This window comes from Aegilops tauschii, chromosome 4 (genome assembly GCF_002575655.3).
Source record: "Aegilops tauschii subsp. strangulata cultivar AL8/78 chromosome 4, Aet v6.0, whole genome shotgun sequence".
NCBI classification, from domain to species: Eukaryota; Viridiplantae; Streptophyta; class Magnoliopsida; order Poales; family Poaceae; genus Aegilops; species Aegilops tauschii.
The window spans coordinates 278,433,168-278,454,525 of record NC_053038.3 but is presented as its reverse complement, the minus strand read 5'-3'; the positions used below and the strand labels follow the sequence as shown (position 1 = coordinate 278,454,525).

At 47.5% G+C, this 21,358-nt stretch overlaps 1 protein-coding gene and 1 pseudogene across 1 annotated transcript; one reads left to right on the top strand and one right to left on the bottom strand.

Moving 5' to 3' along the window:
• Nucleotides 1-15,924: 15,924 nt before the first annotated feature.
• Nucleotides 15,925-16,711, bottom strand: LOC109740856 (uncharacterized; annotated as a pseudogene).
• Nucleotides 16,712-18,654: 1,943 nt separating this feature from the next.
• Nucleotides 18,655-20,677, top strand: LOC109748867 (uncharacterized). Its single transcript, XM_045227656.1, has 5 exons — nucleotides 18,655-18,701; nucleotides 19,642-19,822; nucleotides 19,943-20,074; nucleotides 20,195-20,314; nucleotides 20,414-20,677. The coding sequence occupies exons 1-5, from the start codon at nucleotides 18,655-18,657 to the stop codon at nucleotides 20,510-20,512; spliced, it is 579 nt and encodes a 192-aa protein (XP_045083591.1). The 3' UTR covers nucleotides 20,513-20,677.
• Nucleotides 20,678-21,358: the final 681 nt, after the last annotated feature.

The following is a 21,358-nucleotide window of genomic DNA, read 5'->3' as shown; positions in this document are numbered from 1 at the left end:
CTTTAGGATTTATCTGAACTTCATTTATCTCTGAATATGCTTGTATTTGTCTTCGAGTGGAATTTGTTCTTCACACGGAATAATCTTTGTGCTTGAGATGCAGCTCTGAGGTTGATGTTCCAGTCGACCCGCACTTCGTCGTCCTTGCGGATAAGGGTGGAGCGCACGTTGTACTTGTGGCGCAGCTCCGAAAGAGAAAGTTGCAGTCAACCCGCACCTCGTCGTCCTTGTGGATAGGGATGTTGCGCACACTGTACTTGTGGCGCAACTCCGAAAGAGAAGATTGTAGTCGACCTGCACCTCGTCGTCCTTGCGAATGGGGATGGACTTCGAACTTAGGCGAGTACTAGACTGCAGCTAAGCCCACGAGTGGGAGGATTGCTCACCACTCGGTAGGATTTTTCAAACTTAGGCGAGTACTGGACTGCAGCTAAGCCCCCGAGTGGGAGTGTTGCTCACCACTCGGTAGGATTTTACAAATTTAGGCGAGTACTGGAGTGCAGCTAAGCCCCTGAGTGAGAGGCTTGCTCACCACTCGGTAGGATCTTACAACCTTACGCGAGTACTAGACTGCAGCTAAGCCCCCGAGTGAGAGGCTTGCTCATCACTCGGTAGGATTTTATGAACTTAGGCGAGTACTGGACTGCAGCTAAGCCCCTGAGTGGGGGGATTGCTCACCACTCGGTAGGATTTTACAAACTTAGGCTAGTACTGGACTGCAGCTAAGCCCCCGAGTGAGAGGCTTGCTCATCACTTGGTAGGATTTTACAAACTTAGGCGAGTACTGGACTGCAGCTAAGCCCCCGAGTGAGAGGCTTGCTCATCACTCGGTAGGATTTTACAAACTTAGGCGAGTACTGGACTGCAGCTAAGCCCCCGAGTGAGAGGCTTGCTCACCACTCGGTAGGATTTTTCAAACTTAGGCGAAACGGATTCGCGGCTAAGCCCCCGAGTGAGAGGCTTCCTCACCACTCGGTAGGATTTTTCAAACTTTAGGCGAAACGGATTCGCGGCAAAGTCACCCACTGGGGGATTTTAGACGCAAACAAAAGCAACAACAACCATTTAGGAAGACTATAAAGCTCTTGTCTTTGATAAACAAACTACAAAGGTATTTCTTATTACATCTCATCCGAATGACTACTTAAGTATAAAAGGGGCGCAGCAGCTCCGCGTTCCAAACCCGTGGCTTGTCTTTTTGATGCTCAACATTGTAAAGATGGTATTCTCCATTGTGGAGAACTCTGGTGACAATTAAGGGACCTTCCCAAGCAGGGGCGAGCTTGTGTGGTTTCTGCTGATCCACTCGAAGAACCAAGTCTCCCTCTTGAAAGGCTCGGCCTCTCACGTTTCTGGCGTGGAATCGACGCAAGTCTTGCTGATAAATGGTCGACCGTATTAAGGCCATCTCTCTTTCCTCCTCTAGGAGATCGACTGCGTCCTGCCGGGCTTGTTCTGCTTCATCTTCAGAGAAGAGCTTGACTCGGGGTGCATTGTGAAGCAAGTCACTCGGTAGAACAGCTTCAGCTCCATAAACCAAGAAGAACGGAGTTCGGCCAGTCGACCGATTGGGAGTTGTCCTCAATCCCCAAAGAACTGATGGAAGTTCATCGACCCAGGCGCCTGCTGCGCGCTTGAGATCACGCATAACTCGGGGTTTTAGTCCTTTGAGAATCAAGCCATTTGCTCTTTCTACTTGTCCATTCGACTGGGGGTGGGCGACTGAAGCATAGTCGACTCGTGTGCCTTGGGAAGCACAGAAGGCTCTAAACTCATCAGAATCGAAGTTCGACCCATTGTCAGTGATGATGATGTGCGGAACTCCATATCTGAATGTCAATTCTCTGATGAAGCTGGCGGCAGTACTGGCTTCAAGATTCTTGATAGGCTTGGCTTCAATCCATTTGGTAAACTTGTCGACTGCTACAAGCACATGAGTGATGCCGCTCCTACCAGTCCTCAGGGGTCCAACCATATCCAATCCCCAAACAGCAAAGGGCCAGACGAGTGGAATAGTCTTCAGGGCTGACGCAGGCTTGTGGGCGTATTGGAGTCAAACTGGCAGCCTTCACATTTGTCGACTATATCTTTCGCCATTTCATTTGCTCGCGGCCAATAAAATCCAGCTCGGTATGCTTTGGCCACAATGGTTCGAGAGGACGCATGCTGACCACAGGTCCCCGAGTGGATGTCGTTGAGGATCACTCGACCTTCTTCTGGTGTTATGCATTTCTGGCTGACTCCGGTTACGCTTTCCTTGAACAGTTGTCCTCTTATCACAGTAAAGGCCTTGGATCGACGGATGATCTGTCGAGCCTCTTCTTCATCCTCTGGGAGTTCCTTCCTAAGGATATACGCAATGTATGGCACTGTCCAGTCGGGAGTGATGACCAAAACCTCCATGATCAGGTCAACCACGGCTGGGACTTCGACTTCAGTCGGATCTGTGACACTCTTAGGCTGCGGGGGTTCTTCAGTGAAAGGATCTTCTTGAACTGAAGGTGTATGAATGTGTTCCAAAAACACGTTGCTGGGAATGGCTTCCCTCTTGGAACCTATCTTTGCCAAATCATCGGCTGCTTGATTTTTCAGTCGGGGTATATGATGGAGCTCTAACCCCTGAAACTTCTTTTCCATCTTCCTCACCGCATTGCAGTAACTGGTCATAGCTGGGCTTCTGACCTCCCACTCCTTCATCACTTGATTGACTACCAAATATGAGTCGCCGTAGACCAAGAGGCGATGGACGCCGAGTGAGATGGCCATACGCAACCCATATAAGAGTGATTCATATTCTGTTTCGTTATTGGAGGAATCAAAGTGAATCTGGAGAACATATCTGAGCTTGTCTCCTCGGGGGGATACAAGTACCACCCCAGCATCGGAACCATTCAACATCTTGGAACCATCAAAGAACATGGTCCGGTGTTCCGAGTGGACTTGAGTCGGAAGTTGCTGTTCAATCCACTCGACGAGGAAATCTGCTATTGCTTGGGACTTGATAGCTTTCTTTGCCTCAAACTTAATATCCAAGGGAAGGAGTTCAATCGCCCACTTTGCCACTCGACCAGTTGCATCTCTGTTCTTCAGAATCTCTGATAATGGAGCGTCGCTGATGACTGTAATGGAGTGGTCAGAGAAATAATGTTCAACCTTCTTCGTGGTCATATAAATCCCATAAAGAAGCTTATGATAGTGTGGATATCTTTGCTTTGATGGAGTCAAAACTTCAAAAACATAATATACTGGGCGCTGAACTTTATAGGCTTTTCCTTCTTCTTCCCGCTCGACCTTAAGTACTGTACTGACGACTTGTCCAGTGTCTGCAATGTAAAGTAGTAAAGGCTCTTTGCTGATTGGGGCAGCAAGCACCGGCTGGGTGGAAAGCAGGGCTTTGAGCTCTGCAAATGCTGCATCAGCTTCAGGAGTCCACTCGAACTTATCAGACTTCTTCATCAGTCGGTAAAGAGGCAATGCTTTTCACCGAGGCAAGAAATGAATCGACTTAAGGTGGCCAAACAACCTGTAAGCTTCTGGACATCATGCATACGCACAGGGTGTTTCATTCGGAGAATGGCACCAACTTTCTCTGGGTTAGCGTCGATCCCCCGTTCGGAAACGAGGAAGCCGAGTAATTTTCCGCCCGGAACTCCGAATGTGCACTTTGATGGATTAAGCTTGATATCGTACCTTCTTAGGTTGGCAAAAGTTTCAGCAAGGTCAGCCAACAGGTCGGAACCTTTACGTGACTTGACCACAATGTCATCCATGTATGCTTCCACATTCCTACTGATTTGAGTGAGTAAGCACTTCTGAATCATCCTCGTGAATGTGGCTCCAACATTCTTCAGGCTGAATGGCATGGTGACATAACAGAAGCACCCAAATGGAGTGATGAAAGCTGTTTTTATCTCATTGGGTCCATACAGTCGGATCTGATGATACCCGGAATAAGCGTCCAAAAAGGACAAGCGCTCACACCCTGCAGTCGAGTCGACTATTTGATCGATGCGGGGGAGAGGAAAGTGATCTTTCGGGCAGGCCCGATTGATATGCTTGAAGTCAATGCACATGCGAAGTGAATCGTCCTTCTTGGGGACCATGACAACATTGGCTAGCCACTCGGAGTGGTAAATCTCTCGGATAAACTCAGCTACTAGGAGCCGAGCCACTTCTTCACCGATTGCTTTTATCTTCTGTACGGTGGACCGTCGAAGATGTTCTTTGACTGGTTTCACTTTTGGGTCGACGCACAAACGGTGCTCAGCCAGCCCCCTGGGAACACCTGGCATGTCAGAAGGTTTCCATGCAAAGATGTCCCAGTTCTCATGGAGGAACTGGATGAGCGCTTCTTCCTATCTGGAGTTGAGTGTTGTGGAAATGTGAGCCGGAGCAGCATTGGGATCGGTCGGGTGAATATAAATCGGCTTCGTTTCACCAGACGGCTGAAATGCTGAATCCGTGGCAGGCTTCTTAGCTCGCAACAAATCACTCAGATCTGCATTTTTTTGATACTCCTGCAATTCCACTAATGCCATTTGCGCATCGGCGATCTTTGAGCCCTTCTGGAAGCACTCTTCTGCCTTCTTCCAATTGCCAGTGATAGTGATCACTCCTTTAGGACCAGGCATCTTCAATTTGAGGTAAACGTAACATGGCCGAGCCATGAAACGTGCATAAGCTGGCCTGCCCAGAATAGCATGATAAGCACTCTGGAAATTCACAACTTCAAACATCAACTTTTCTTTGCGGTAATTCTTGGAATCACCGATAACCACATCGAGGGCGATCTGGCCGAGTGACTCAGCCTTCTTGCCAGGAATAACTCCATGGAAACTCATATTGCTTTCACTGAGTCTGGACATCGGAATGCCCATTCCCTTCAAGGTCTCCGCATACAGTATATTAAGGCCACTGCCACCATCCATCAGAACCTTAGTCAACCGAGTGCCTTCGACGGCTGGGTTGACCACCAACGCTTGCTTCCCAGGGGTGGCTATGTGTGTTGGGTGATCAGACTGGTCGAATGTAATGGCAGTCTGAGACCACTTCAAATAACTGGGCGTCGCCGAAGCGACCATGTTCACTTCTCTGTTGATGACTTTCAGTCGACTTTTGCTCTCAACATCAGCAAAAATCATCAGAGTTTAATTGATGTGGGGGTAACCATCATCGTCCTCTTCCTTATCCTCAACTTTGTCTGATTCTTTCTCCTTCTCTCTGGGCTATTTCTCTCGGAATTGCTGGATTAGGAGCCGACATTGTCGAGTGGTATGTTTCGGGTAAATGAGATTACCCTCCTCATCTTTTTTGGTGTGAATGTGGCATGGTAAATCCAACACATCATTTCCATCTTGATCTTTTACTTTCTTGGGGTTCCATGGCCCTTTGGGCTTCCCCTTAAACTTTCCTTGAGTCACGGCTAAGGCTTCTCCGGGAGCAGCTGGCTCGGCTTTGCGCTTCTGCTTCCGACTGGAGTTCCCTCCCCCAGTTTCGTGGGCGACTGTTTTGTGCTTGCCACTCCGGAGCCGATCCTCCTCTTCACCATTAGCATACTTGGTGGCAATTTCTATCATTCGACTCAGAGACATATCTCCGGTCCGACCGAACCTCAGATTCAATTCTCGATACTTGACACCTTCCTTGAAGGCACAAATTGCTTGGTGATCAGACACATTCTCCACCGTGTGGTGCAACGTGATCCATCTCTGGATATAATCTCTCAAAGTTTAATTCGACTTCTGCACACAAGACTGTAGCTCTGTTAGCCCTGCTGGCCATTTGCATGTACCTTCAAATGTTCTGACAAACATCGGGCAAGCTCTTCCCAGCTATAAATACTGCCAGGTGCTAACTGATTCAACCACGCTCTGGCCGAGCCCTCTAACATCAGAGGAAGGTGCTTCATGGCCACTTCATCATTGCCACCACCAATCTGCACAGCCACTCGGTAGTCCTCAAGCCAAGTGTCAGGCTTGGACTCACCAGTGAACTTCCTGACTCCAGTCGCCAACCTGAAGTTGGGAGGAATCAGTGCTGCTCTGATGGCTCTGCTAAAACACTCGGGACCTGAAACATGCACCCTGCTGCCGGTCGGGTAATCTCTATCGTGGCCATCTCTGTGTGCTCCGTTCCTGTCAACCAGACCTTAAAGAAGAATGGATCTCGCATCAAAGCCTGGCTCCCGGGGGTCGACTGGAATCCTTCGCCCACCACTGTGAGGGCGCCTGTCATCGTGTTGCCAAGGCGCGTATGACCCACTCCTTGGGGGAGGAGTGGGTACTCGACGATGATCATACTGCCCACGGTTTCTGTACAGATCCTGTCGATCTCCACGTCCCTCACGGCTTGGAGGTGATCTTGGGCTGTGAGCCGACTGAACTGTGTCTGCCATTATAGATCTACTATGAATCCTATTCCGAGACTGTGAAACTGCTGTGTTATGCTCCCCCGCCGCCCAGTGCAAAGCCCGGATCTGCATCAAACCCCTACCAGCCTCCGACTGGGAAGGCTGAATCGACTCTGCTATTCGGGCAGCAGCTGTGATTCTAGATCGGAGTTCGATATACCTGGGTTGGAGGTGGAAAAAGTTGTCGTCGACTGGATTCAGGAACTCGCTGCCGAGCATGCTCATCGAGTGCGTGCTGGAGATTCTCCAGTCGAGTGCGCTCAGCCAAGTTGGCCAGGCGCACCTCCTCCAAGGCCCGGGCCTCGGGGGTTTCTCCAATGATAGGAGTGTGAAGTCCATCCATGTTATGGCGGCGAAGCTCTTCCCTCTGCTGCGAAGAGAGGGGCTCGGGGCAGTACTCCTCGTGGACACGCGACGGATCGCCTCCGCCATCACCACCATCGTCGCGGGGGAAGCCAGGAGGACTGCGCAGTCTGTTGACCATCAGGACTGCAGCCGTGGGGTCACTGCTGTCGCACTCGGATGCGGTCTCAACGGAGCCAGTCGAACAGGCCGTAGAGAGTTTCGTCGGGCTCAATTGCCGCAACTTGGGGGTGGCCGACTGGCGAGCCACCGCATGCCTCACCCACCACTGGAGCCTCGACCGACCGGAACGCTTGTGCCGGCGGGCAGCAGGGAGTGAAGACGCCACCGGAGTTGACCGATACTGGGTCGACGGCTGCCGCAAGAGGACGCCGCGGACACACGCGCGAAAGTGCGTTGCCCCGCGGACGGGGAGTGCCTCGACGTCGAGTGGAGCTTCTTGGAGCCAAGCGGAGTCATCGGCGACAAACACGAGCGCGCTGAGACGGATCTCGCGGCCCTCGGCCAATCCTCCGCGTGAAACCATGATGATGGGAATCGGAAAAATTGCAACTTCTTCAACAAGTCGCTAAGACACCTGCCCCACGGCGGGCGCCAACTGTCGTGGTTCTAAGTCTGACAGTAGAATGGGGGTAGGGATGTAGAGGCAAGATCCTAGCTATGGAGAAGCTGTACGCACGAGTTTTACGAGTTCAGGCCCTTCTCGTAGGAAGTAACAGTCCTACGTCTCGGAGCCCGGAGGTGGTCGACTGGATTATATGCGTGTTTGTTACAGGGGGTGCGAACCCTTGTGCATGTGGAGGGGGTGGCTTATATAGAGTGTGCCAGGACCCCGGCCAGCCCACGTTACAAGGTATTTAAGGTACATCAAGTGGGGGGCTTTACTGGTAACATCCGTAATAATGTGTTATAAATGGCTATTAAGTCTAGGAGTTAAAGCTCGACCGTTGCTGTGTAGAGTGACTTTAGGTCTTCTGTCGATCGAGTGTTTCTTGTTACGGTCGAGTGATCTTGATTCCTCCGAGTGGAAATGTTTCTGGTCGAGTGGGTGATGGTCCTTGGGGAGGGTATTTAGGTCAGGCCTGCGACCCTACCCTAGGTACATGTCCTCATCACATATTGCTTTGGCATGATCCCACCATATAGCGGCAGCTCCTTTGAGATAATGCGTTGCGAAGGGAACCTTGTCTCCGTCGTCTGTGCGAGCAATTTCTAGTTTTCTTTCAATAGCCCTTAGCCAGTCGTCGGCGTCCAAAGGATCAGTAGCATGGCTGAAACTGGGAGGCTTGGTTCACTGAAAATCTAATAGCTTGGAATGATGGCCATTCTGGTTTCCATTCTGCCCAACCATAACTTGTACACTTTTCAGTATTTCCAGCAGATCGTTGCTCCTTCTTTCTTCGAACATTCGCAGGATTTGCTCGGTGGAAGGCGGTTGTGGCGGTGGAGGCGGAGGTGGCTGGTATGGTTCAGGGGAATGTCCTGCCTGTCTTGCGGAACGACGGACAGGTACATCCTCACCAGCTTGACTGCTGCTGCCTCCACGCGGCATCTTATTTTTCGTTTTCCCAATACATAGCAACCATGATGAGAAAAATCCAAAATGGGGGAAAAACCAATGACAAATCCTGGAAGAAAGCAGCGAATAAAATCAAGTCGAAAAAGAGTCCAACATAATTATACATAGTCCCAACATGAAAATAAACATCGCAATGGGTCTACTACCCCCGTACATGAAACTACGCATCATGACAAGTGTGATTACAACCATACATCATGCTCATGACTACCACGATACTCTAACGATCTACTGCTCGGATGGTGCTGCTGCAGGCTCGTCTCCTGAGCCGGACCCAGATCCTGAACTGATAGTAGAGACCTCCGGGGGAAGAGAGGTGCGCTGGTGCTGCCTTGAGGGCTCTCCCTCAGGGGCAGGCGGGGGATGGGATCTAAGCATAGGAGCGGCAGGAGTAGCGACAAGAGATGACCATGCAGCGGGAGCGCTGCGAGGGTTCACCGTCAAACGGTTAATGGTACCCTGCGAGGTTGTCGTAGGAACGGAGGTGGGAGGAGCAGAAGTGTAGATGACAGTGGGAAGAGGGTTCCTTATATGAGCAGCAGCGAGAGCGGCGCGAGCGCGTGAGAGCTCCCGAGCTAACTCGTAGTTAAGGAGATAGCTAGCGGTGATGTAGCGTGCAAGGTGGCTAGTGGGACGATCGCACGCCAGATTAATCAAAGGAAAGCGAATACGCCCATTCTCGTGCAGAGATGGGTAGAAGAAAAGTCCAGGGTGGGTGTGCATGCGAACCTCATTGTAGCGCAAGTCTACCAGAGCCTCGATAGCAGCAAACTGAACCTCCCATTCTCGTGCAGAGATGGGTAGAAGAAAAGTCCAGGGTGGGTGTGCATGCGAACCTCATTGTAGCGCAAGTCTACCAGAGCCTCGATAGCAGCAAACTGAACCGCCTGAGATGGCATAGAAGCAAGACCACCCTTGGATGAACGAGTGTAAGCGCCGGATGGGGAACTGTGGTGTAGAGTGACCTCAGCATAATACTCATACAATGCACCGGCCAGATGCTCGCGATACACCCGATACTCTGGATCAGCACCCTCTGGATAGAGTCGTCTCCACACGTTCTGAAGCAGGTGCGGCGATGTGCACGGAGCTGGCTCGGGATGGTACAAGATCGGTACTGGTGCCATCTACACTCACAAACCATACGGTTAGTAATAACAACAATAAGTCATGCATGAAATGCAACAACCAATTCCTATGTCTACCGGCACTCAAACGAAACTATCTACCGTTTTACTAATGCACTACCGGTCTAGCGTGTCCTACAATCAGCGCGGCTCTGATACCAAGCGTTGTGGCACCCCGGCTCAGAGCAACCGGTTTACCCTGCATTGCCAGCCCAGAGATCGATTCTTTTGGCAATACACAACAACATGGTACAGAAATAACCGCTTTATTGATACTAGCATGGTACAAAGGTCTAATATTACATCGAGATTCGAGGCCAAGCGGCACACACGGTGCTGCTGGACTGTATGTACATTATTTAATGAACATGGCTGGGGCCTTGATCACATGAAACTGCGCGGCAGCGGAAGAACGATGTAGCGGAACTCCATGGCACAGGGACACCGACGTGGACACGGCCTAGACACGAGATGCGCTTCGATGTGAATCAACTTGCCTAAAAGCTGGCATGACACGCCAGGTCAGTACATTGAATGTACTTGCAAGCTCAGAACAAACATAAGCACGATGACGGACAATATCATGATAATTAATCAAGTTGAATTAATGCAAGAAATTACTACAAATGCAAAGCTATGCAAAGCAACCAAACAGCGCACTGAGTCACACGGACTCGCTTACCAGATGGTTACCTCGTAACCAAACGGTGACCACACCGGGGTCACACCTGAAACCAATCACTCATGAACACCTCGAGTGTTCAAGGTTCACCACGAAACAATGCATCACAACAATTACTAGTTTGCAAGATTAATTATAAAAGTTGATCCATGGTGTGACTTACTCCCGAGTCTTGCCCATAACCGAGGGCGCGGCTATCGATAGATTAAATACACTCTGCAGAGGTAGCACACTTTATGCACACTACTGAATACCTGGCCTCGTAATCCCATTCGGGTGGACCAAAGTATTCCGACGAAACCCTCCCTTTGGCATGCACTCTCCCCGGCCACTCCGACCATCTACCTCTCAGGGCTAGGTCTTGGGTGGCCCCGTGTCTACCAAAGACACCAACAACCACCGTCGTGGAAAAACGGTCCCAAACGGGGACAAGGTACCATAAAAACAAAACGAGCACACAAGGTTATGTCTGCCTACCGGGCCAGGGTATGCACGCCCATAACCTTCCCTCGCGGGGAGGCACCGGTGAGAGCCACGACAAAGGACCGAATCAAGACCTTCCCATTTGGTAAATGTGGTCGCACTGAATAAAAAACCCGATTCAGTGGCACCATGATGTGATCAACATCATATTCAGGTTGAACTTAATCAAGAATTAACTTTCAGTAAAGCTTTTTATTACTAACATGGCATCATACCGGAAATCATGCAACTACTCGTCACACAGAGCAAGCAACTCTTAAGCATGGATCAAAACAAGCAACATAACTATCTTGCAATACTAAGATCAGAAACTTCTCTGGTTATAACTCATTTTTATCTACAAACATCATTTTTATTAGTTCATCATTTAGTTGAAAACTATTACTAGCAAAAATAGCTACCATAAGTTTCCATAACAAAATATCTAGTGCAAAATCTTACTCTACTTAGCTAAACAATTCTATGAACTCAACCAGAAGCTAAAACAAGCATATCAAGCATCATAAAACAACTAGCAATTAACCATATTAATTTATCAAATTTTAAATGCAAATAAAGACTCATATTCAAGTAGAAAATCATAGATATTGAAATAACACCATCCAAATGATGCTGTGGCTTGCTTAGTGCAGAGGAGGGTCACACTCCTCCTGGTTAGCTTCAAGGCAAGATCCTCCTTCTGAAAATATTTTAAAACCACAAAAATAAATGTCAAAACACATTCTGAAAATCACCAGAAATTCTAGACAGCAAGGAAAAATCCACCTTTTGGTGTGCTGCTAGAGCTTTCTGTAACAAAGGCAATGCAAAAAGAATGAATTCATTTGGACTTATGGTTTAGAAATGGTGGCTGGTCAAAGTTTAGTCAGGTTTTTGAATTAAATTTGAATAAATAGAAAATCCTGGGGGGTGACGTCCAAGGCGTAAAGTGGGAGTGCGCCTCCACTCATACCGCTTCGGGCGCGAGTGGTGAGGCCGACACCGGGCCCCACCAGTCAGGAGAGAGGGAAGGGGGTCGAGATCAGAGGGGAGGCGGTGCTTCGCCGGAGCTCATGCCGGCGACGAGGGGGTTTGGGGCTAGGCTAGAGGGATAGATCGGAAGCGGGGCTCGCGACGCACCTGCCCGTACCCGTGGCTTGGAGAAAGGTGGACGGAGCTGGTCGCAGTCGAGCTCGCAAGCTTCGGTGGCGGACGGGGTTCGCCGGAGAGGTGGAAGACGGTGGCTAGAGGCAGCTCCGAGGGCTTGGCGGGGTCCAGGCAGCTCCAGCAGACCACCAAGGCTCTGCCCAAGCAGCTGCTTGAGCTCGAGAGGCCCTGGAGAGCGGCAGCTGGCCTGCGGGGATCGCCGGAGTCCTCGGGTCAGGGCGACGGCCAGAGGCCTGCCCGACCGGGCTTCTTCTCGTCTACGTGTGCGTGGAGGTGGTGTGGAGTGGTGCATGGCTAGCAAGGGAGGCGGGGTGGCTTTATATAGCCGGAGCAGGGGGGACGTGTCTCCGCCGGAGCGCTCTGGACACACGGCGAACGTCGACGAGAGGCTCCAACGCGAGGGGACAGGGTGCAGCGTCAACGCCGGCGCTTGCCCACGCTCGCGGACGAGCACAAGAGGCGGTTTGAGATGGGGACAAGCACACGCGCGCAATGTGCCATTTTGGCCGCGACTTGACCGGGCTTGCTGCGGCGACTCCGGCATCGGCGAGCACCAGGGAGGGGTCACGGGTGATGGGCCGAGGGTTGTGGCACGTTGCGGCAGTCGGAGGCGAGCGCTTGCATGCACACGCGCAAAACAGAACACAAAGCGCCGGCCAGAGCGCGTCGAGACGCTGCCAGGCGCCGTGTCCTCGCGCGGTCACCAAGCTGGATGGCCAAAACGACGGCCAGGAGCGGCCAAACCTTGTCTACGAGCTCGACCGTGCAGTGCTACGTCTAGGAGAGGTGATGGATCATACCCAGGCCGACCAGACGCGACTCTACCAAGCTGGCAAGTTTCTGGTCAGAAACTTGGTCGCCAAGTTTGGCCACCTTCTAGAAGGCCATTAGGGCTAATCTCTTGGGTTTTAGGGTTTCTTAGGAAGGTCTTTAAGCTTCGGAAATCTCAAGGCCAAAAGCTCAAGGAAAAATGCACTTGCTGTATAAAATGCATTTGTGGTCGAGAAGTGAAAAGATTTTCTACAGCAAAAATATTACAAAAAGTGATGCAATATTTTTGCATGGGAAGATGTGCCATGGTCCTAGGAATATTTAGGAATTATCTCAGATTTTTCTGAGCAAGAAAAATTCAGGTTGCTTTGGAGCACAAAGTTCTGAAATGAGCTTAAGAGAGAAAAATGAATATTTTCCTTTTAGGAAAAATATTCATTTTATTATTTTGGGAATTTGTGGGAGGAATAAGGTAGATAGGTCACTTGGGTGAAATCCAAGGATATGCCCAAGTGACAAGTCCATTTGAATTGATCCAAAAATCCAAATCAAATCAGGGCAAAAACCACGATGAAAACCAAGTCCGGAAAGAGAGAGAAGGCAAGTCCGGTAAAAAGAGAGAAGGCAAAATCCAGGCTGTCACACTTTGTTAACCGGACCGGAAAAGGGGGCATTTTCTGGGTAGGTTTCCCTATTAAGTCAGCACCGGATCAAGATTGGAGAACCACCACAAGCAGAGAAAAAAAGCCTAAGAGTGGTGACCAACCATCTACAAAAGGAGTAACAGAGCAAAGCAGAGAAGAGAAGGGGGAAGAAAAAAGGTTCCTAACTCATTGGATAGCTTAATCTATTGGTCAGGGATCCCATTGCATTTTCCACCCTTTTCCATTTTGCTTCTTTCAGGCAGTTTTGGCTCGCAATAAAGGTAGGGTCCTAATCGAGCAAGACTACGTCCTATCTATCTACCTCTCCAAACACAATATCTTGAGTACCCGAAACCATGTTCAGTGCTGCAAAAGCGCAGCTGTAGCCCCCTAGAATCTTTGGCCCTCATTTTTATTCAATTATGAAATGACTCATTTTGATGGAGATTTGTAGCATCATTCAAGTAAATACAAATTGAGATCATAGAAACATGAGCTTGTGATATAGCTACACCTAATTCCAGGCCGGTTAATGCTATCCTTCGCCATCATCATCGATGATGAACGTTCTGGGTAACTCCCCACTACGAACCTTTCTCTCGGCCTTGACCCAATCTACCACTCGAAAGTAGTACCTAGAGCTGTCTCCATAAGGAGAAAGCCCTTCATGCACCACCCATAACTTTGCGTGTTCATGGAGATCTTCTTTATGGAGGAGGGTCGCCGTGGCAAGATCTGGGGTGCTTTCCTCTTCAAAGTGATGGCTCCGGAACGATCTAACATCGATACTCCTTACAAGAGTGCCAATATTATTTTGCAAATCCAACACCAGGGCAAGACAGCCCTCCTCCTCCATTGTAAGAGAGTGTTCCTCAGGCAGAGTTACAGGGGCCCTTCCTCCCCTCAGGATAAATGGCGCAACCTCCCTTGATGAATCATCGTCCGACATAATATTAATACCAATAGTTGCATTAGCCTCACTATATGAGGAGGCGTAGACGAGCGCTTCCGCGGCAAATAACGGAGAGGCTAAGCAGAAGGCATAATTTGAAGGCGAGAAACGACAAGGATGAGACTACTATAATTAGATTTATACGGAATGGAAAAAAAAGCATACAAAAATTCAGATTCTGGTGAAAGACACGGTAAGTTTTCCATAAAGAAAGGTCCCATTCTTTCCACTGCTTGAAGTGATTGTGACAACTATGAAGAAACGACGAATCCCAACTACGGATATATAAGAACCGAAACTGCTCAGAGCATTCCATCCGGCGTAAGCATTTGGATAATCTGGAATGCGATGTGGCTTACCCGAAAGCCCTAAGAAATGCATGGGAAAGAAGGTCAGATTAACCCCGAAAAAAGTGATCCAAAAATGGATTTGGCCGAAAGTTTCAGGATATGTCCGACCAAAGATTTTACCCACCCAATAGTAAAATCCAGCAAATAAAGCAAAAATGGCTCCCATAGAAAGTACATAATGGAAATGTGCAACCACATAATAAGTATCATGTAGAGCAATGTCTAGCCCAGAGTTTGCTAGAAATATTCCAGTGAGCCCTCCTATGGTGAACAAAAAGATGAACCCTACAGCAAATAACATGGGTGTTTTCTATTGTATCGAACCTCCCCACATGGTAGCGATCCAACTAAAGATTTTGATTCCTATGGGCACAGCTATGATCATGATAGCTGCGGTGAAGTAGGCACACGTATCAACGTCTAAGCCCATAGTAAACATATGATGAGCCCAAACTAGAAATCCAAGAACACCTATACCTATCATGGCATAAACCATGCCTAGATACCCGAAGACCGGTTTTCTTGAAAAGGTCGATACGATATGACTAATAATACCAAATCCAGGCAGAATGAAAATATACACCTCTGGATGACCGAAAAACCAAAAGAGATGCTGGTATAATATTGGGTCTCCCCCTCCTGCAGATCAAAAAAGGTTGTATTAAAGTCTCTATCGGCTAATAACATTGTAATTAACCTCGCCAGTACCGGAAGTGATAATAAAAGTAGGAATGCTGTCACTAGAATGCACCACACAAAAAGTGGTAATCTATGCATAGTCATTCCAGGTCCACACATGTCGAACATAGTTGTAATAAAATTGGTAGAACCTAAAATTGATGAAATACCTGGTAGATGAAGACTCAAAATTGCTAAATCGACTGCTCCTCCAGAATGGCTGGTAATACCACGTAAGGGCGGATAGACTGTTCACCCAAGGCCGCTGCCCACTTGTACTAAGGCTGAGCTTAATAGGAGCAAGAGACTTGGTGGCAACAACCAGAATGATATATTATTTAATCATGGAAATGCCATGTCAGTTGCACCTAAAAAAATCAGAACAAACCAATTACCAAATCCACCTATCGTCGCGGGCATAACCATAAAAAAGTTCATTAAAAAGTGTGAGCCGTTATTAAAACATTATAAAGCTGATGATTCCCACCAAAAATTTGATCGACGGGTCGGGCTAATTCCATAAGAATTAGTACGGAGAAGCATGTGCCCATCACTCCTGCAATGGCACCGAAGATGAAACAGAGAGTCCCGATATCCTTGTGGTTAGTAGAGAAGAGCCATCGAACCATATTTGTCATTTTTTATTTTAGAAATGAAAACTTTCCTTATCAAAGAGGGGCTGGGGGGCTGGAAGAGAAAAGAAAGAGGGGCCTGGGGGCTGGAAGAGAAAAGAATCAGAATTACTGAGCTGCCCTGCTCTTTTTTTCTAATTCCCTTCTAAGATCCTCCGACTTAAACAAGTTGAGAGCATGCTCGTGCTCAGCTCTTTGGAGACTTGCCTTGCTCTTGGGGATTTCTTCCCACCGGATCCTCTGGTCCACTTCCAGGCACCTCCTTGCGGAGCTTTCCACCTCAAGGAGATCCCGGTTGTGGGAAATAGCATTTCGAAAGAAAATGGATCCTCCCTCATTCTCCCGCAGATCTTGATAAGACGCTTGAAGAACAGTGAAAGAATCAGTTGCGTGAATATGGTCCAGATAGGAACGAAGCGCTTCATCGACCAAGTAGGGCTCGATCGATAGATAAGGCACTACTCTTTGATAAGGCGCCACAAATTCCTGAATGACATCTTTTTGCATAGAAGAGAGCTTTTCTTCCATTAGGAAGAGCTTAAGCCGCCCAGGTATGTCTTCCAGGGGGTATTGTTATTATGCTCGTTTTGAATGAACTTAACCCATCCCATATCCTGCTCGTAAAGACTCAAATAGAAGTTTAGCCCTGCTAAATGAGCTAGAGCCTGGGGTCTTGAATCTCCGACAGGAGAGTGATCAAAAAGGAGGAGCCAATGAAGCACGAACTAAAAAGATTGAAAATTGGTATTAGGCATAATACAAAAGGACAAAGGAATAAAAATATACAAATCGAAAGTAATATCAAATTATATATTAAGGGAAACTTAATACATAAGAAAAACTAGAAATTAGTAAAGCGGGTAGTGGAGAAGAGCCATCGAACCACATTTGTCATTTGCTTTTCGTTTTGAAAACATGACTTATCAGAGAGGGGCCAGGGGCTGGAAGAGAAGAACTTGAATACTAAACGTTGGAACAGAAGAACCTGAATACTAAATCAAGTTTCGGGAACTTCTTGGTGACTTGATTGGTTCCCTTCCCCCAATTTGCATAGGATGATTCCCGTGAAGGTGATCTCGGTCACCATTCTATGATATTTCGGGATGCTTTCGAGAAGCTTTTCCTTTTACCTAATGCCGGCTACCGACAACTTACTTCATGCTATTACTAACACTTATGACTGAGCCGCACTTGCTTTCCAAAAGAAATTGAAACTATCATGCTTGAGACTAGCCAATAAAAGAAAGAGCCACAAGAAAGCCATAGCAGCATCCTTTTTCTTCGCTTTCTTCAACAATGTGAATCTACCTCACTCTTCATCATAACTCAAATACAAATTTGAGTTCCAAATTGATATTTCATCACGTAAGCAATAAAAGGTGAAACCAATATTCATCATGAAACTTCAAACACTGATGATTGTGAGGTTCTGGAAGAGAGACGACGTAGGCTGATTGAAAGTAAACAGAAAACCACCCCTTAAACTCATTTGCTCAACATTCTTTCCACAGCAACTACAAAAGTGGAGAAAATCCAATAAGGGGAGGTCCCAGTGAATACAAATCAATTGGAAACGAACCCCGCATTCATGTCTCTAACAAGGCTGTCTAAGCTAAGAAGCCATGGACCCATAGACCCGAGGAATCTGAACCATTAGGTAGAGTTTCAGCTGAAAGAAAACCAGGTCAATCTTCCGATCGCGGGTCTTTACAAGCTTGAAACAACTTAAGCACAGGCTGGAGTCGCCCCTTTTAAAGTCAGTATTTATGCAGCGCTGAACTAACGAGCGGATACCTAACCTTCGAAGGAGAAGAAAAGATGGATGTATCTTTCATTCATATCGATCAGATGTTCTTTGCTTAGGACTCCCATTTTACCATTGCTTAAGCCATATTACATAAAGCATAGTGAGTGATAGGCAATGTTGGTACCACCATGTTTTTTTCCTCACTTTGTGTAGCCACACTCGTTTGTCCATTTCTACTTATTATTTATGTTAAATAGTATCCGTTGGTTGTAAAAGCACTGGCGTCCAGGGATTGCAAAATCCATCATATCAAGAAGCGGTAGGAACCTGGCTAACTTCGATGCGGATAACGTGCTGTAGAAGAAAGTGGATCAACCAAAGTAGACCTTGATCGAAAGGCACCACAAGGCGAACCAATAGAATTTGGTGTAAGCGGTGAAGCAGAATAGGCTTGGAACTACTTGAATTAGAAAGGGCTTCCACTACCGCGCTACCTCGGGAGCTCCGGAAATGGTATACTCGCTTCACTCATCTGTAATGGTATCCTTGAAAGCTAGCTAAAGTGGGTTCTAGACAAAGTTCTCTTAATCAGGGCAGAAGGAAAAACAAGAGCAGTATAGTTCTACATTACGCCTCGGGGGCCTCGTCTTACTCACTCAACTTCTACTAATCGGACCATGACAAAACAACCAGCCCAGCAATAGGCAAGGACTAGCTAAAATCCCTTTCTGGATCCAGTCTATCCGTATCTGCGGTCCCTTCCGCTTTCTTTGTTGATGGAGCTCGGTCAGATAGTTCCGGTATTGCGAAGGAGGGCAACGCATTGGGATCGTCCAATCCCTTTTGAGCGGTTGTCATATTGAATTGCAAATTCTCGTATAGTAAGAGTTCCTTCGGTTTCCTACCTAGCACATTCTCTATTTTCTACGCCAATATTTGACCTGCGAGTAGTGTGTGGCTAGCTACATACGGGGAACTCAACCTACCTTTCGAAGGGTAGACCTTTACAGAGGAGTGAAACGAGGATTTAGGTGTATAAGGAGATGACCCGCCAAGCGAGCCACCCTGATACCAACTTTCATTGATAGGCCATGAAACATAGAGAACGGGAACTTATTCGCACGTACCTCGACCACAGGTCTGAGAATGACGAGTGTGCTTTCGCCCACAGCTTCTGTTGCTTAACCGGCTCGTGGTGTTTATGGTCCTGACCCGGTACAGCTGCTAAGCTCATTTTTCATTTCCAAGTGTTGTTACTAGCCTCGAGAGAGATGTTTCACAGGATTCACCTATAATGGATAAACCAGGGGGATAATACCAAAACAGTCCTTTTTCTTATCATAGAGGAGCCGTATGAAGCTAAGGTTTCATGTACGGTTTGGCAATAGTGGTGGGAGCTGTGATGTTATTATCGACTATGATTATCTAACAATTCAAGTACAGTTGATATAGTTGAAGCACAACCAAAATATGGTTTTTTTATGGAACTATTGGCGTCAACCTATAGGCTTTCTAGTTTTTAGAATTTCTTCTTTGGCCGAATGTGAAAGATTACCAAGAGGGGGAATTAGTTGCAGGTTATCAAATCGAATATTCCGGTATCAAATATGGTTTCTTTTATCTTGTTTCTTACTTATCATTATTAATTAGTTTCCTCTTTATTTCTAACAGTTCTTTACTTAGGCGGGTGGAATTTCTCTATTTCCTACATATCCACGATTCTCCCAGTGTAGGAATCACACTAGTTATCTTGACCTTGATTCGGTCAAGACGTTTTTCCTTACTATACTCCATTACGAACAGGAAAAGAATCTGTGTACTCAACGGTGCATTAGCAATTATCTGGGATTTATTTTGCTCTTTAAAGCAAAACGGTGTCTTGACTCTCAAGAATAGTGCGTGTTAATATCCATGTAGATAAAGATAGAGATAGCAACGAACTGGATGCATAGTAAAACAAAAAACTTGTGACTTCTTCTCGTTGGCTAACTAACATAATCAAAGGATCTAACACGAGACCGGATAAACACCACGCCCATGCCGTGTCTATCTATATAAGCTAATCCCTCGACCTCAAGCGACTCCCAAATCTCAATTGTTTTGGCTCTCTCTCCCTCCCTTTCGCCGCGTGCGCCGTCCAATCCAAACCAATCCCAAGTCCCCACCCGCTCGTGGCGAGCAAAGCAATATGATTTCCCCGAACGCAGCCCGCAACGTCATCAGCAATGTCATCTCCTTCGGCATCTTCCTCTCCCCTGGGTAAGCTGCCACCGCCATCCCCCTCGTCCGCTTGTCTAGTCTACTCTCTATGGAAGGTGGTTTGTAATTAGGGATTTACTCTGATGAGGGGGCGCTTGCTTTTTTCTTGTACATGTGCAGGCCGGCGTTCTGGCGGATCATCAAGAACAAGGACGTGGAGGAGTTCAAGTCGGGCCTGTACGTAGCGACGCTGCTCAACTGCATGCTCTGGGTGTTCTACGGCATCCTCTGCATCATATTCGGCTCGACAATGTACCCCTCCCCGCTCACCATCATGATACGTACCTATCGATCCCGCTCTTGATCCACGTGCATAGATGTCTTTTTAGATCTATATTGGTAGATGTTAGTGATATTGTCGGTTGCATGCAGGGTAAAGTGATCAAGACAAAGAGCGTCGAGTACATGCCCTTCTTCTTATCGCTGCTGAGCTTCCTCAACGGCGTCTGCTGGATGTCCTACGCTCTCATCAAATTCGACCTCTACGTCACGGTTAGTAATATCTCCATATTCAGGTTCCAACCAAATCTTATATAACTTGAGAGTGTCTCTCTAACCGTGCCGGCTCTTGTCTTCGTTCGTGCACTGTAGATCCCCAATGGCCTCGGTGCGCTGTTCGGCCTCGTCCTCGCCTGCTACTACAGGCCGACCCCCAAGAAGGAGAAGAGTGCAAACCTCAAATATGATTGAAGGCTCCTGGCTCCTTGATTGCAATAACAAGTGCTAGCTACAGTAAGAACAAGGGAATCTAGAGACCGAGACTGAAAGAAAAGGCTGGGCTACTTCTATTCGTTATTCGTTTCCCATATGATTTTCCATATTTTACCATCAAAAATAGGATGTTTTAGCCATTTATTGTTAGTACTGAAATCAGGCATAAAGGATTTTACGGGGTGTAAATAAGTTATTTCAACAACGTTCCTGTCATCAAATCCTAATTCAACAAAGCCATACCAGCTGTGTTGGTCGCTCCTCCGATTCAAAGATCTATTGGATTCCAAAAAGCATCGCTACCCGCATACTAAAGTTGCTTAAATCTATTGAATTCCACCTCTGCACCTCTTTCTTGGGGCATAGGTGAACCTATAATTGATAGTAGAGCGTATGCAAAATCCCCAACCCTCATGATGCACTTCGTTTGATTCATTCCGCTTATCGTACCACTTAGAGCCCTCAAACCCTTTTCTTAGCACTGCGGTAATATGTTGTTATTTAGAAATATGAATGGTATGTTTAATAGCTGGCATATGTGTGTTTCAGATTCTATAGTACTCGGTTCTTCTGTTCGACGAGTTCTGATTTTCCTAGGTCTAGTAATATGTTTACTGGTTCATTTTCACCGGAGGAGGCAGCTAGAAATCATGCTTTGTTAGTAGGTTGGCGTACAAGGAGGATAAAGGAAAGCCCGTTTGTAGTTCAATTCGTTAGAACCAAATGGCACGTTGAGAAATGAGAACTTCCACATGCCGAGCATCATTACCGTACTGGTGACTTCACCACCTGTTCAACTATTAGCTTTCTTGCCTTATCACAATC